At 36.0% G+C, this 16,504-nt stretch overlaps 1 protein-coding gene and 1 long non-coding RNA gene across 7 annotated transcripts; one reads left to right on the plus strand and one right to left on the minus strand.

Moving 5' to 3' along the window:
* The first annotated feature begins 343 nt into the window (after nucleotides 1-343).
* On the plus strand, nucleotides 344-14,627 carry LOC110828697 (uncharacterized). 6 transcript variants are annotated; one of them, XM_022061646.2, is made up of 8 exons: nucleotides 344-486; nucleotides 2,533-2,658; nucleotides 3,211-3,398; nucleotides 5,485-5,635; nucleotides 5,716-5,942; nucleotides 8,390-8,613; nucleotides 9,326-9,462; nucleotides 10,241-14,627. In XM_022061646.2, the coding sequence occupies exons 3-8, from the start codon at nucleotides 3,212-3,214 to the stop codon at nucleotides 12,228-12,230; spliced, it is 2,916 nt and encodes a 971-aa protein (XP_021917338.1). In that variant the 5' UTR covers nucleotides 344-486; nucleotides 2,533-2,658; nucleotide 3,211; the 3' UTR covers nucleotides 12,231-14,627. The 6 variants fall into 6 exon arrangements, with proteins under 6 accessions (XP_021917338.1, XP_021917345.1, XP_021917340.1 ...); XM_022061648.2 differs by lacking the exon at nucleotides 344-486 and adding an exon at nucleotides 567-1,555; XM_022061649.2 differs by lacking the exon at nucleotides 344-486 and adding an exon at nucleotides 567-1,348.
* Nucleotides 12,839-16,470, minus strand: LOC147873833 (uncharacterized). Its single transcript, XR_015535154.1, has 2 exons — nucleotides 14,735-16,470; nucleotides 12,839-13,211 (listed from the first exon to the last, which is right to left on the minus strand). It is a non-coding gene; the product is annotated as an uncharacterized LOC147873833 (long non-coding RNA).
* Nucleotides 16,471-16,504: the final 34 nt, after the last annotated feature.

The following is a 16,504-nucleotide window of genomic DNA, read 5'->3' on the forward strand; positions in this document are numbered from 1 at the left end:
TAGGCTATTTTGATTTGAGAACACTTATTCTCACATTTAAGCAAATTCGTCTATTTGTCATATACTAATTTGGTTCATTAAACGCACTTATTTCGTCTGGGATCCGATATAAGATCACAGTTGACCACAGGGCATGGAGTACGTACGATATTAATAATGAAATACATTATTGTAGAAGCCATATATTTGATATAGAACATTATATACTTCTTTAAGCAACATTATATTTAACACTGAATCGCGTAATATGTTCACCGGAAAGAATATGAGAGAAAAATTGTAAACATTACACGCTCAGTAACGCTTTGTTCAGTGATCGTGTTCGTGCCGTCACTTAACTCCTTTTCTACAGTTCACTGATACCGACTACTCTAAGAACGTATTACAAGGGACTGTTATGTGTATGTTAGTGATGGGTGTTAAAGAAGAGTTAAATTTCCTTTGATAGTGTCCATCGTAGTGTTTAAAACGATTATATGCATAAAGGTATTGGTTACTTTATAAGGGATCTTCAAAGCCAGGGTTGTTGAGGAATACACTAGAATGTTCCCGGTATTTTCACGGCTTCTAAGACACTTTGTAAACAACTTGTTCATCTTGTATGCTGGATTAAAAAAAATGGCTGCCCTCTTGAGTTGTGAGGAGCTGGTTGATGTTATGGCTTGTGTTCAGATCCTAGCATGACGCTTTTGAATTAAGAATGGATTTTTAGTGTTTTAGATGTGTTGGTTCAATACGAATTATTGTAGGAATCTTTTACCATTGAATTTATATTTTTTTAAAATTAACCGTTTTCGACTTTTCAGCTTTGAGGGCTCGTTTTATTCTCAGTTCATGCTTTGTTGCAGAACATGTCTCCATAAAGGAGTTGCTATATGAAAATATACACGTACATAATCCGCTGTACGTGCTCACATGATAAACTATCTACAATGATTAAAACCATTTTCCTGGAATTTTAAAACCGTAACTTTTTCCTCGTCACAAAAACTTATTTGAGTCCTATCTTAGCCAGTTTACTGCGTTGCATATAATCATTATACTCTATCTTATGCAGTTCATTACATCATTTTCCCATCTGCATATTTCTCTCACAGGTGGTATTGTTTCGTGATGCACACCAGAAATACAGTATTTTATATTAACCATTGTGTATGACACTCATTCAGTTAGTTACTGTACAAGTCTTAATGTAAGCCATTTCAGGGCGTTCTCATATTTAAGTAGCATGCGTAATCTGATGCACGTGTTCCTCTTATGTATAGTTTGGTCCTGGAGATCATATCTTTCTTTAGACCCCATGAAAATAAATCATGCAGGCTTAGGTTCAGAGGTCTCATCTACCAAGGTATTGAACCACGATGACATCCACAAATTTTTGTAATGGTATTTCAAGTAAGCAGTAATTTGGTAACCAAAATGTGGATCATCCCATCATGCTGAAAGAAGATGTTGCACTTTTTCTCCAGAAGCACATCCACCATTGAAAGTGGCAATTCATTAATTTGGAATAATACAAGGGGCAGTAAACTCTTGTTTGGAATGAGTTGGAATGGTTGTGTATTAAAAACCATTTGACAGTTATAACATCTATCCCATAAAATTTAGTAATAAATTGCACAATAAATACTTGTCTATTTTTTAAACTTGCTTATGCCTAGAAACCAACATAGCTTCAGTTTTGGTCATTGTTTTACTAATATATGCAAAATAAGCTTCTCTCTGCATAGCTTGAATTAAAGGATGTGAACAGTTATTTTGTGGCTGTCACATTTTTCAATTGTAGCACTAATTGTCTCACAGCTCTAAGAATTAGTAACTGTTACTATTACTTTTGTGTGTGTATGTATGTATGGAGGATTACATGTTAAAAGCTTACTCACAATTACAAATTATGTACAACTATAATAAGAGTTTTTCATTAGCAAACTAATTGCAGGAAATTCTACCTTTACTTATGAAATGTCATATCATTATATCATAATGTTGCTATAGCATCACATTTACCATTCATTACCACGCTACAACTTTATAATATCATAATTGACAAATTACTTTAGTAGATGATTGAGGTGGTTGTAAATCTGTAGAATTAAATTAAATACATTAATTAATCATGTGACATGCAGCACAGGTTTTGTTATGAATATTGTAGTATCACCATTTCACATCATTGATTTCAGAACATTACCTTAACTATTTTGCCTTTCCCCAGCTTCTAAGGTCAGAGAAAGGATGGCCTGACATAGCTTATAGCTTCCCAGTCATCTGCATGAGATCTGAGGTTTTCATAACTGTGAAAGTATGGATTGTGGTCATCTGGGTTATATCACCATATAGTCTTGTAGTTGGTTTCCAGCGTTATTTTTACAGAAACATTCCTACTTCATAACACATTTTTGCTTATTCCTTTCTGTTCAACATTTTTAAACCTGTATTTTTCTTAAACATGGCAGCCATGTTCAATTTTTGTTTTCAATTGCTTAATTTGGTTTTACTTTTGTATATAAGTCCAACATGTATTTTTTTCAGAACACATTTTTACAACTAGGTGGTATTACAACAGTCATGAGACAAGGTGGACCTTCTCTATTTCAAAACAAGCTAAGATTTTTCACGAGGGTCCAATTCATAATTATAAACAAAAGACAAATGCAGGTAAATTCTGGGAAATATAATACAGAATTGAAATACATCTTAGTCTGTTTTGTGTATGGAGCTACAAGTTAAGAAAGCTACGTGAGAGTTCATTAAATTTTTACATTCTATTTTGAATACTTCTTTTTCTTTTGTTAGGCAGTCTGTAGCAATTAAGTAAATATCCTTCTGTTGATGAAAGACTCTCAGGTTACAAGCTCAGGTGGCTGAATCTTCTGCCAACGTTCCAAGAACAATCTCTGCTCTCATCCTCAGGGCTGCTGGGTAACCCGAGAGTCTTTCATCAACTTCAGTCGCCGCGAAAGCTTCGTTTTATAAATATCCTTCTTTTTTGTCAGTTTCAGATAAATATTCCAGGGAAGACAGGTTTCTGTTTCGTCCATATTTCATTGCATATGTATTTGTAAAGTTTGGTTACAAAGAGTACATTTGATTACGTTTGCTTACCTATGTACTACTCCCCATAAAACATTCCACACAAGAAGCATCTTGCAAGAAATTGTACTGATGCTAGTAGTTTTGTACTGTTCTTGAGTCTGAAATTTGTTTCAGCATGAAGATAGTATTAAAAAATGTGAGTGGTGAAAGCATCACAATTGATGTCAAGCCTGATGATACTTTCTATGACCTAAAGACAAGAATTCAAAATGAATCAGGCATTCAGCTTGATCTTCAGCAATTGAATTTTAAAGGGAAGAAAATAACAGATGACCAAATCGTTGCAGAATATTTTTTTGACGGTTTGTATTAGTTTCTTATATGTATCATGTTTTTGTTACTGTTTATATTGGGCATGTGATTTTCAGGTTATGCAAGCGTATATACTTACATGATTTAAGGCTGATTAACACACAATGTATAATAAAATTTCTTTCAGCTAATGTCTCTGTATAGCCACGGTGGTCTAGCGGTTAGAACGCTGGCCTTGTAATCCTGGGGTCTCGGGTTCGATTCCCGGCGGTGCCCGAATTTATAACTTGTGTTGGGCGAGGCCGTGGTCTAGGCAACACGGAGTTTTCCTCCGTGGCATCCCAACAATTACTCCATTCACACACAGAAGAAGGCAATGGCAAACCACTTCTGGATCATCTGCCAAGAACGTTTATGAACAGGTCCCAGTCCGAGAAAAGGATGGAAGGATCCTGTTCATATGGACCTGTCGTCAGACAGAACACTAAATAAATAAATAAATGTCTCTGTACTTTGGATGACTTACATAATAGGGTAGTGTGTTTGCACTCACAAGCTGTCAGCTGCTGGATATTTATAATATTACTAAATGAACAAAATCAGTTCAATTTAAAAAGAAGCAAACAACAAGTAACTTTGTTGTGTGCTGTTCATACTGTCATGACAGACACATCCTCAGAGACTCAGGATTCTTTGAAACTTTGTCAGTTGTCGCTATAATGGAGGTGGCATGAAGGGGTTGTGCCTTTGAATTATTTCATTTAATTCAAACATTATTTTTCTGTCATGTCATTGAATGTAAAACAATGTATGGGAGATGCTTATAATTTTTTACGCTATCTTACAGTTGAATTTTTTGGGTTACTGGATGAAGAGTGTGGTATTGTATTTTTGCTGTTTTGTTAACGCTGACACATTTACTTGTATGACAAGTTTCTTGCTTTGATTGATAGTTTGAGTAAATGGATTTCGTAGGGGTCATTCTGTGTCAAGTCAGGAAATGGATACAGTTAACACTGCCCGCAATATTTGATTAGATTCACACTATGTTATCTAAAATTTGTAGATTTATGAGAATACTTTTAGGGTATAAACATTGATTGCTGCTGTTGGAAAATTTGGATATGTATTATAGTTGAAACATACTACAAAATTACATAATTTTCATGAGTTACCCAAAAATGGAAATGTATGATGTTCCACCTGCAGGACTTTCAAGAACATCAATATAAATTCCAGCATCAGGAAGTTCTGAGATGATTTAGGTGAAGTACTATGCTGTTCTGATTTCTTGCAGAAAAGGTCCATTTGCACACCTTATTTACTCAAAGTCTGACAGTCAGACACACTTGTCATTTCTACCAAAGATGTATTTATATTTGATAAACATACAGTAAACAGTAGTATGAAGGTTTTCTGAAAGTATAATTTAGTGTATTGGTACATAAATTAAGAGTTATAAACTATGCATAACTTTCTCAGTTCTGTTGCTTATGTGAAAAAAATGAAAAACAAATCCTTGTTGCATTGCAGATATTTCTTATTCTTAACCCTGTTCACCATTAAGGAGTGAAATGCATTCAAGGAGGGTTAGAATAATGTTCTTAGAAAAAAAATTAAATCCGTGGCGTAACAGCTCCAGAGAGCCAAAGCCGACTAGCTTGACTGCTGGCCTCACGTTCACATGCCTAAGCAGAGGTGAACGATCATCCAACCAGATATAGGGTGACGTGTGGTCAGCATGACGAACCCCCAGCCATTTCAAGTTTTCATGACCGGATTACGCTACTCATTGTAGCTCCCCAATTTCCTCACGATGCTGGGTTGGCACCGGTCCCATACACTGGTCGAAAGCTCATGAGAAAATTTCTTCTCCCCCGAGACTCGAACCAGCGCGCATTCCGTATCGCCGGTCCGAAGCATGATGCCTCAGACCGCGCGGCTACGGCGCGGGACAATGTTCTTAGAAAATTTCCAGTATATCATTTATCTTTTAAATCAGTGTTCATATTTGTAAAGTACCTGTTGGGAATACGAATATTTTTAGCTACCAGACTGAAAAACATTGTTGAACATTTAGATATTACAGGAGAAATCATCAGTTGTTTTGCAAGGTATGATGTTTATTTTGTATAGATATTGGTGCTGCTGAAGAAAATGGACCAAAATATGAAGATGAAGATGCTAGTGTTGTGCAGTCATTGCAGTGTGCTGTACCTGGATGCAATAATGTTGAGGCCTCATGTCCAAATAAAAGTTTTTTCCATTTTCCAGTTTCTGAGGACAGGTTAGTCACATTCTGTCTGCCTTAGTAGTCTGAATACAGACATTCTGCAAAATTAATTTAATTTTTATCTATGTTTGTAGGTGCCGGCATTGGCTGTTGGTTTGTAGACGGCTTGACTTATTGGATAAGCCATGTGCCTTAGTGAGTCAGCATTATGTTACATGTTCTGATCATTTCATAGCCAGTGAGTTTGTTGATGATACTAAACAAAGACTGAAAAAGAGAGCTATTCCAACATTATTTGACTTCAGTAGTCAGAATGGTGTTCCTATAGAAATAATAGATGGCGATCAAATCATCGTAGAAGGTAAGTGTATCTGTGAAATAATTTTTTTATTTTTATCGTTGTCATTTGGAACAGTAATAAAGTTATTAGCAAATTAATGCTGTATCCTTTCCATATCTCTGTGTGTGCCTGTGAATGAATAATGCATTGCTCCATCTATACTCCACATAAGTATTTAGCACATTTTTCATATTATCTATTTTCTTTCTATAGTTTCATTTTCTGCAATTATTTATACAATTTTTCCAGCCGTTAATGAACACTTAGTAGCTTCACCTTATCTGTTCCGTAATATCACTGTCGGAAAAGATTTGAATGCAATGTGATATTTCTGAAACTTGCAACCACCTGCAATTTTAGGCTAGACAAGGATACATATATTAGCACTTAAAATGTTATTAAATACAGTTTTAATTATATTCTGTAATGTTTTGACTGGAGTGAAAAATAGTTCATAGAAGTTGTAAACTTTTTTAAAATAAACTTTTTATTTAATTTTTTATTTTTGTGTGATGCTCCTTAGCCCAGTACTGAGAAAACTGCTTGGAGATGGTCTGGTATGCTTCACTGAGTAATAAGTGACAAAATAGAAAACTTTATGTAGCAGAATGACACAATTTACAAGTATATATTTTTTGTTGCATTTTTTGTGTTCATTACAAAGTCTACACTGTTTTACAGGACACTCCTTTCCGTTCCCAGCAGCAACAGTTTCGTCCAGTTTATTTTCACTGGATAGTGTGCTTTAGAGATCTGCACAGGAAAATTTTTTAAATTTTTTCTCCTAGCCTGAGGACCATTTAACCTTAGCGCAAAATTAATTAAGCCTGTTTTATTTTCATTCTGCCCTGACTATTATAACATTAATACATGTTTATTTTAATACATAAATGCTAATAACCCTTAAATTATATGAAGATGCTCTAAAAGCATCTCATATTAATTTGACGTCTGAAGGAATGACAGGATTTCCAGTAAACTTGCATGTGCAGTCCCGTTGTAAAAAATAAAAATAATACCTGGTTCCCTCGCAATTCTAGCCTTCCTAATGCAGCACAGGTAATATAGTAATAATGTGATTGATGATACTAATGATTATTTTCATTCATTAACACAAAGCTACTGGACTGCATAAACAACAGTTCAACAAATTAAGGATATTTTGGTATCCATTTTTAGTTGCTTTTGGTATGAGTTTCACATGGATGTGTTGAAACATATAGTTGAATAATTTACAAGTGCATAATTTTAATGAGCGGTTGTGGAAATACAACATACACATTAAAAAATATGCAAACTTGGGACTGGAGCTTGCAAACATATTTCTCACGTATAATAAAAACTAAAGGAAAAGTTTGTGATTGTTACCCAAATTAGTTATGGTGATATAACTGTTCACACATTCCTTGTTATTGGAAACATTAGAACAAGTATTTGCATCTAATTCAGACAGAATATAATTATCTGTCTCTCCTGTGCAAAGCCATGTTTAATACTGACAAAAATTACAAAAGTAAAGCACATATTTGAATCATTGATTGCATTGTTTTTAATGTGACATAAGAAAATGAATTATGTGACCTGTCAGAAACTTATGGGGTTGAAATCATGCAAACAGTATTCTGAAAGGCTTGAAAGAACTGTGCATGGTTGCAAGGTGCACAGCAGGCTAAAACTTTTATCAGTGGGTCACTTAGAAAAGCCATGGGTCAGCGGGGGCTTATGAACTGCATACTAAGAAAGAACTCTAATGTGTACCCAGTTTTATGTAGTGAATGAATGGTATAAAACTTATTTTCTTCCAGTTCAATCAATTCAGCCTCATTAAATGCAACTATGCCCATACTGTCCAAATCAGTGCTTCCCAACCTTTATGCGCCTACGGTCACATTTGATTGTTTATGAGATCGTGGCGGGCACCAACCAATTAACAAAGCCAAATGTTCTTTTATCTGGACAAATAAGATATGGACACAAATAATACGCAACACGACGTTTAATGATACAAGAAACCTTGTAATCAAAAATACGTAGTTTTATGTGTACAATTATTATTACTCAAGTGGGAAGTTAGTGTGATGTTTGGCACTGCATTTCATCGGCCAGTTTTTCAAATTTGGAAGTGTAGGATGATGTTGCTGCTCGAAAACAATCGTCAAGATGGGCGTCAGTAAGTCGAGATCCGCGCTTTGATTTTATAATGCTCGTGGTTGAACGGCCTTCATTGTTCAGTATAACCTCTTTCCGTATCGACGTGGGCACCCGAAAAAAGCCTTGGTGAGCGCCGCGTTGGGGACCACTGGTCCAAATTGTTAGTAATAATATTGAGTATGTATATAAGAAAGTAAAGCTACACAGAGTTTATTTATGGAAGTAACTAGCATTAATTTTGTTCTCTTCTGCATCCTTGCTATATTTGTGACTTTAATTTGCTTTTGTGTACATCCATATTTTGTAATCTTTAATAGAAAACTGTGAAGTAGTGATCAAGCAAGAACGAGGATCGATGCCACAGGTTGAAATTGATTATGACAGTGACCTTGAAGGGGTGGTTGAAGAATTAGTACCAGAACTTCCAGGCCAACTCTGCCGACTCTGTGCATCTGCTATTAAGGAAGTAGTGTACATTTTCAGTGCCACTGGGAAGGAACAACATATTGCTGAGAAAATTAATACATGTTTACCTGTAACGGTGAGTTACCTTTGTAATTTAGTTTAGAGATATGTTGATTCTAAAGGGTTCTGACAATGGTGTAATATATTGTAGATTACTTAGTTTTTGGACATTGTCCATCATTCAGTATTCTAAAACACAGTGTTTTGAAGAGTGGATCTCTCTTCATCCTCAGGTGTAAGGGGGGGGGGGGGGAGTTGTCCAGTGAACGAGGCTAGCTGTTTCTAATGGACCCTCTTCCTTATAGCTGAGGATGAGGAGAAATCCACTATTCAAAACATGTTCTAGAATAATGGATGATGAACAAGTTCAAAATCTCAGTAGTCGAAGAGTTTGTTGTTTGTTTCTTCAAGCTTCGGGTAGCCAGATATGCTAAGTTTTATAATTGCAGCTCATTTCAATTTGTATTCATTGAAAACAGTATATGTATGTATGTTAATGTGATGGTACCGTTGCTTGAATGAATGCAGTCAGCACTTGGAGGTCAAAATGATTAACCTGTTTTTGTTTTTATAGCATTTGTAGATGAAGTGTTCTGTAAATATGTCTTAGTATTGTTGGTACTTTTAAAAGAAATTATGGTGCATAGGATGATCCAGATATGTATGGTTTGAATTGCTACTATAAGGAATATGCTTTTCAAAACATTGTGCTTATTTGTATCAGCTAGATTTTATTGTTCGTTTGATATTGCTTCAAGGTAATCTTTCCTCATTAATCTGATCCGCAGGTTAAAAGTACAGATCCGCTGCCAAAACAACTGTGTACAACTTGCATCAACAAGTTGAACATGTGTCACGAATTTGCTGAATCTTGCATTCAGGCAGAAAATAAACTGCTTGAATTGAATGAAAGGAAGCACTTCAGGTGTGTTGACATATTCTGCATTTTGAGATTTGTTACTGACCTGTTGTTGTTTGTTTGTTTGTTTGTTTTTTCTGTAGCAAAAAATTGTGTGTAACCCTATGTATTATGCATGGTATATGCCTATTTATAGAATAATTAATTCAGGCAGGCACTTCAAATTATGTTCGTCATATTTTTACTTTTCTGTGGACAACAATTACTGAGATAATGGTTTTTAAGACCAATACAAAATAACTTTTTCTTAAATACGATCTTGTAAAATCATAGATAAATTGTAAATCTGAAAAATGCCTTTAGTATAGGTCCAGAAAAAATTGCCCAGACTCTGAAAGTTCAAATTCTTCATGTGACATATATATATATATATATATATATATATATAACTTTGTTGTTGCAACAGGCAGTTATGTAACAATTACATGCTCTCAACTTTTGCAAAAATGACATAACAATGTATAAACTAATAATCAGTTAAGAAGATTAAGGAGGAACTAGTAGATACTGCCCTTTGGGAAATTACTCGGTTGAATTTTATCAGATTGGCGTTTCTGAGAATGTGAAGTTTTAAACTACGTTTCCGTCTTTTAGCCGTACTATTATATGAGGGTCTCATATTTGGTGTTCAACACTTTTGGCCATTGTACACAAATGTTAATTTTAAAATACTCTGTGTGTAACTGAAGCATTTATACTGGTCAATACTTTTTGTTTCTCTGTATGTTTTTTTATTTTTACATTACAGCCCGTGGTTCTTCAATATTGTTATTTCGTGTTATAGGTCACGTGCTGTATATAACATGGAAGACAGTAAAGCAGATGTTGCTATTATAGCCATCAAATCTGAACATGAGCTTGAAAATGCTGGTAAAGGTCAACTGAATGGTATAGACAGCAGCTTTGTCAGTGGAAGTGTGACATATTGCACAAGAACAAAACAGGGATCAGCCATTAATGGTATTCAGGAAGCTAGTTGTATCGAGGAAATCTATAGAGCACAAAGTTCTTTTTTCTGTCCTCTTTGTTGCGATGGCAATATGTCAATTCAAAGTGACACACCTGAAGGTTGTGGAAATGGTGATTTGGCATTATTAAAGGAGATTGGGGCAAAAATATATAAGAAAAACCATGTGCATCACTCAGAAGAATTTAATACTGTTCATGACATATTAATACAAAATGCTGAAACCAGTGAGGACAGTAGTAATATATGGGATGAGAGTGGGCCAATGGATAATGTTACTTTGGGAAATATTTCACAAGAAGACAAAATTATAAGCAAAGATAAAATATATGGTGTGGTAGACGGAACTGTAACCTTATTGCACCCAAAGATAGAATTTCCCAGCTGCCGTCTTTGTGGCGAGACATTCGCGGACATAGATCTCTGTTTGGACCATGCCAAGTGTCACGTGGAGTCAGATCTTTACCCTTGTAGTCTCTGTGAGTTGTGTTTCACAAGTGAATTATGCCTGGTAAGTCACTGTGAGGAACACAAAGCGGAAGAGAGGCAGTTACGACCCAAAGGCTCCAAGCGTCTGGTCTGTCCCACATGTGGGAGAAGGTTCAACAATTCCAGGACATTGGCTGGACATAATTGTTTCAGTGCAACACGACCTTTCAAGTGTCCAGAATGTGGTAAATTTTTCCGCACCGAGGCCAGACTCGAATTTCATCAGCAGGTCCATGAAGGTGGTAGTCCTGTGGTTTGTGAGCACTGTGGTAAGGAATTCAGTAGAGAAAACAATCTTTTCGATCATGTGCGTTTGGTGCACATGGGTGAGAAAGCACATAGATGTGAACAGTGTGGGAAATCCTTCCAGCTGAAGGCACGTCTCATTGCCCATCAACGTGTACATACCGGTGAACGTCCCTTTGTTTGTGATATTTGTGGAGGAAAATTCTATGACAATGCCACACTTAAGGGCCATCGAGTCACACACATGGATGTGAAACCTTTTCAGTGCGATAAATGTGGGCGTTGTTTTGCTCGCAAGACGTTATTTAAACAACATGTTATGGCACATGTAGATGAGAACAAACAGCCCAGAATGTACAGTTGCAAGTTGTGCATGGATGCTGTCTTCCCTACTTATGCCAAACTTGTTGAGCACAGGAAAGATTCACATCCTTTAGTTAAAGCTTTTGAGGATGATGCAACTCCACACAATACAAAACCATTTAAGTGTGAGGACTGTGGAAAGTCATTTGCATATCGTGTAACTTTAGTGGCACATTGTAGGAATCATACTGGAGAGTTGCCGTTTGGCTGCGATTTCTGCGAAAAAAGATTTTCTCAAAAACGTTCCTTAGTGCTGCATCATCGTACACATACAGGGGAGAAGCCATTTGGTTGTGACATATGTGGTAAGCGGTTTGTTCAGAGTGCCCACCTGTACTCACATCTTCGTTTACACACAGGTGAAAAACCCTACCAGTGTGAAGTATGTGGTAATCGCTTCAGACTAAAAGATGTGCGTGATGCTCACCTCCGTAAACACACCGGCGAACGCCCTTTTAAATGCAATGTATGTGGAAAAGCATTCAGAACGAGTCATTCTTATTATCAACACATGTGGATCCACCAAGGCAAAAAGCCATACCCCTGTGAATATTGTGGAAAAGCATTCCGTAGGTCAAATGGGCTTAAAATTCATATCCGAATTCATACAGGTGAAAAACCACATGCCTGTGATATATGTGGTCGTTGCTTTGCACAGAAGCAAGATATGAAAAAACATAGAAACTTGCATGTTGCAGGGAAATTGTAACATCTGTCTTCATTTATTACTTAGTGGTAATATAGTACAGTGAAGTTGTTTAGGGCATTCATCAGCAAGATGTTTTCTTGCTTAAGGCACTACTATTTCGTGCCCCACTACTGATTTTGTCACATGTAAGCTTATATCCCTAGATACATGTTTTGCGAGTTATATTTTAACAAACGTGTACATAACATTCTAGGAAGTTCTGTTTCTTAACATTTTGTAAAGTGGTACCTTGTAAATAATCACATGAATGTAGCAGAAATTTATGGTAATAGTATAGCATTTCCTTATTTTACATCATCATAAAATAATTTTAATACAGTTTGTACATAACACAGGAATGCTGTAAATTTTATGATTTCTGGACTGTGTACCAGGTATTTAACTTTAACCTTTATAATTTTTCTGAAAATATATAAAAAAAATTTCCTCCTATTCAAAAAAAATATATATCAACACTGGCTTATGAAAGTTCAGCAGCCTGTCGTTTACTTACATTTAGAGTCTGATATACAAATTTTCTTCATTGACGCAAATCAGCTCAGTTTAGTAATACGAGGCTGGTCTACAAAGTAAGTTTCCCTGGGGCCGTTTACAGAAACAAAACACAATTTCATGGAAATATTTATTGCAACAGATACAGCAAGTGTCCAGCTATTTTTCAACATATTCGCCACCGGAATTGAGACATTTGTCATACCGTGGGACCAACTTTTAATACCTGTGTCGTAGAAGTCTGCCGCCTGGGATTGGAACCACTGTGTGACAACCATCTCCGCCTCTCTGTCATTCTCAAAACGCTGACGCTGACCGGACAGGAATTTCTTGAGGTGTAGGAAAAGATGGAAATCACTGGGAGCGAGGTCCGGGCTGTAGGGTGGATGATTAAACACCTCCCAGCTGAACTCCTGCAGGAGACTTGCTGTCCGTCGAGCCGTGTGCGGCCTAGCGTTATCACTGACTGCACTTCACAGTCGGCGGGAGCTGGAATAAGAACCTCCATCTTCAACAGCTGTAACGATGCTACTGTGATAACGCGGGAAGTGCCGTTAGTGCATGCGCCATGCTACGTCATTGCTCTATCACGTACGCACAGTCGCTTCGCTGAATATAAGGTTTGCTAGCTGTGGGACGAGTGGGAAACTTACTTTTGGGACGCACCTCGTACCTCAGGATAATCAGGGAATCAGTTAATTTACAGTGACATTTCTGGGTTCTGCAGTCGTAAAGCGAACTTATGAGTTGAGTATGTGTGCTGGCATAAGACTAAGTGTGTTTTGTATTCTATTTGCAGTAGCACAGTGTATCTGATAAATAATTCCTGTGACTACTTATTTTACAATCTTGCCTGTTTTTATTCTCCCATTAATAGTTATACTGTTTTTTCTGCATATTTAAATTTTGGCTGGACTGGAATGAACTGGTTTATAGTTCTCTTCAGTTCTGTATCACAATAATTTTAAAAATTAAATTTTCAGTTTTTCAACTGAAGCATATTGAGAGTGTTTCCTGTTCTGAAATTATGTAGCGCACATATTGATGCAGGAAAACTGTTTAAACATGCAAGCATACAGTCCACAACAAATCTGCTCATCTGTTGATGTTGGTCTTCTGGGTTGTAAAATTGTGTGGAGTTGTAGGTGTACATCAACATTTTGGAGAAACATACTGTCTCCATCTTCAGGGCCAAAAAGTTAGTTGTGGATTTAGAGGCATGTCAATTGCTCCTCTTGTCTGCTAGTGAAAGTATTGCCATCCATCTACAGTTGTAGGATTTGAGGTTTTCATAGCAGTGAGTCTGAAGATGGCTGTCTTCTGGGTTGTTGCGCCGTGTAGTCTGGTCGATGTTTACCAACGTTTCAGAGGTCATACTGCCTCTGTCATCAGAGTATGAAGATTTCTGTCTTCTGGGTTGTTGCGCCGTGTAGTCTGGTCGATGTTTACCAACGTTTCAGAGGTCATACTGCCTCCGTCATCAGAGTATGAAGATTTCTGTCTTCTGGGTTGTTGCGCTGTGTAGTCAGGGCGATTCTGATGACGGAGGCAGTATGACCTCTGAAACGTTGGTAAACATCGACCAGACTACACAGTGCAACAACCCAGAAGACAGCAATCTCCAGATTCACCACTGTGGAAACCTCAAATCCTAAATAGTGTTAGTTTGTGATTACTATGAGTTAATGAAATTGCATAATGCCAGCAAAGTAATCAAACACCAAGTTTTTGGGTTCCAGTCACTCAGTGAAAAGTTGGTGTTTTATTATTGGCCTTACTAAGAGAATTTATGTATGAAGTTGGACATTAGAAGCCTTGCAATTGATAGAGCATTGTTAAATAGTCTAAGAATAGATAAATGTACAAATTACTAAATTTTGGAGAATAAATGCATTTACATATGTGTTTTCCTGTGTAGTACAATACAGCATAAAAGGCAAGTCAGATGTAGATGTAGAATTAGAATTAATATGCATTCATAGTAGAAATGTTTCAGGAGTCCTAACACTCACCAAGTCAAGGTGCATGAGTGTCGCGGCGAAAATCTTGGTAAGTCGCATATGAACCATTATAGCCACGTGTGTTTGAAGATGTTTCTGGAAGATTTGTCTCTGGATGTAGATTTTGGGATCTTCGTCTTTGAATGACAAGGCAAAATTCATCACTCCCAATTTCAGATGGAATGATTAATCTAGTGGGAAATGCATGGCATTCAACAGTTAGTTCTGGACATTAATGATGAACACCAGAGACCTGAATTATTGAATTTCCTGAATTAGAAAGTTAATATTTTGTTCATTATTATTTAGTAGTAATATTTCACACAGAACAGTTTGTACAGTATCTACGTCGTTACCCTTATGTGACCAATTCCTTGGAAGTTAAGGACAACTGCAGTGATTACAAATTGCCTAGAGCATTAATGTTAATTGATAAAATCAAAGAATCATTACTTACTAGTGACCACAGATGTTACTGAGTTAATCCAACCAAACTGATTCCCCTTATTATTTAAACCCTAAAAGTTCCACCTTATCAGAGCAAAACCTGAGGTTACTGATCAGTATTCATGTAATATAGTGTGATAACCGTAAGAGTGAAAAGAGAAAGAAATTTTATGACAGACAATGATTATACAGAAAGTGGATTGTGTAGAGTATTTGATCATTTAAGGAATTATGCAATCATAACATTTTCAAATGTTACACTCCAATACGTGTATGGATGTATGTAGGCCTATCTATATAAATATGAATGCCAATTCTTTATATACTTCATACAAACATTTAAGAAATAAGTTACTAAAAACAGTAGCCATATACTAAGATTAAAACAAGACTATGCTGGGTAACAAATAATGTGGATAATATCAACAGAGGAACAATTTAACAAAGTAGCAGCAGTGCAGGCACACAAGACGACTGAATAAGTTTCCACACATTTGTCATATTTGCTAACTTCGTTTATGAAAAGAAATTAATTTGGACAAAGAACATCAAGATATATCAGTGGAGAAATGAAAATATATAATCATGCTCTACTCTAATATGACATTAAATAACCTTACACTTGAGACAGCTTCATTCAAAAGGCTATGAACATATTAGACAGCCATGAAGTCCCACATAGTAATATCGCTTAATATGTATCTGCTAACCGAAACATGCTACAATATGAACTCAGAATGGAGTAATATTTCTGAAATAACCATCCCAAAGACAAGAACAATCATATTTCAATTCCATAATAAAAAATTGACACAAAGTATTCCTTGCCCTAACATAGAACTTTTACAGCCGAATTAGTGTATAAAATTTAGTATTTTAAGATCGGTGTGTGTTAGAAACTATAATTCTAACCATTCAAATTTGACACGTAGTCAAAAATTTTCAGACAAAAATACCGTTATTTCTTATAATGTCAGTAATTACTTAGAAAGGTGGACTTTTTACCCGTTAATAAACATGTAACTACATTTAAAGCTTAATAATAATTAAATGAAAACATGGGTTTGTGCATTCGGCATGTACGTAGAATTTAGCGATGCTGCCAAACTGTCGTTCTCGTTCTGCTAAATAAATACTTAAAAGTGTTATAATACTATTTGGTATATTATATTATCGATAATATAGGATTTTTATGATTAAAACACAATAAAAGAAAATGTGATTAACAATTTCCGTAGAAAATTCATTGAACCTCAGAATATAGGCACTTCAGTTTCTGACAATGTTTAGGAGGCCGTGTATATCAGCCTTCGGTTCTGGCTTTCATTTATCTGT

Source organism: Zootermopsis nevadensis, unplaced genomic scaffold (assembly GCF_977971745.1).
Source record: "Zootermopsis nevadensis isolate Lab colony 2312 unplaced genomic scaffold, Znev_1.0 Znev_ptg000013l, whole genome shotgun sequence".
NCBI classification, from domain to species: domain Eukaryota; kingdom Metazoa; phylum Arthropoda; class Insecta; order Blattodea; family Termopsidae; genus Zootermopsis; species Zootermopsis nevadensis.

Coding starts and splice junctions, on each gene's coding strand:
- LOC110828697 (XM_022061646.2), top strand. CDS start 3,212: ATGAAGATAGTATTAAAAAATGTGAGTGGTGAAAGCATCACAATTGAT. Junction 5,636..5,715: donor TTTCCAGTTTCTGAGGACAG/GTTAGTCACATT, acceptor CTATGTTTGTAG/GTGCCGGCATTGGCTGTTGG. Junction 5,943..8,389: donor CGATCAAATCATCGTAGAAG/GTAAGTGTATCT, acceptor AATCTTTAATAG/AAAACTGTGAAGTAGTGATC.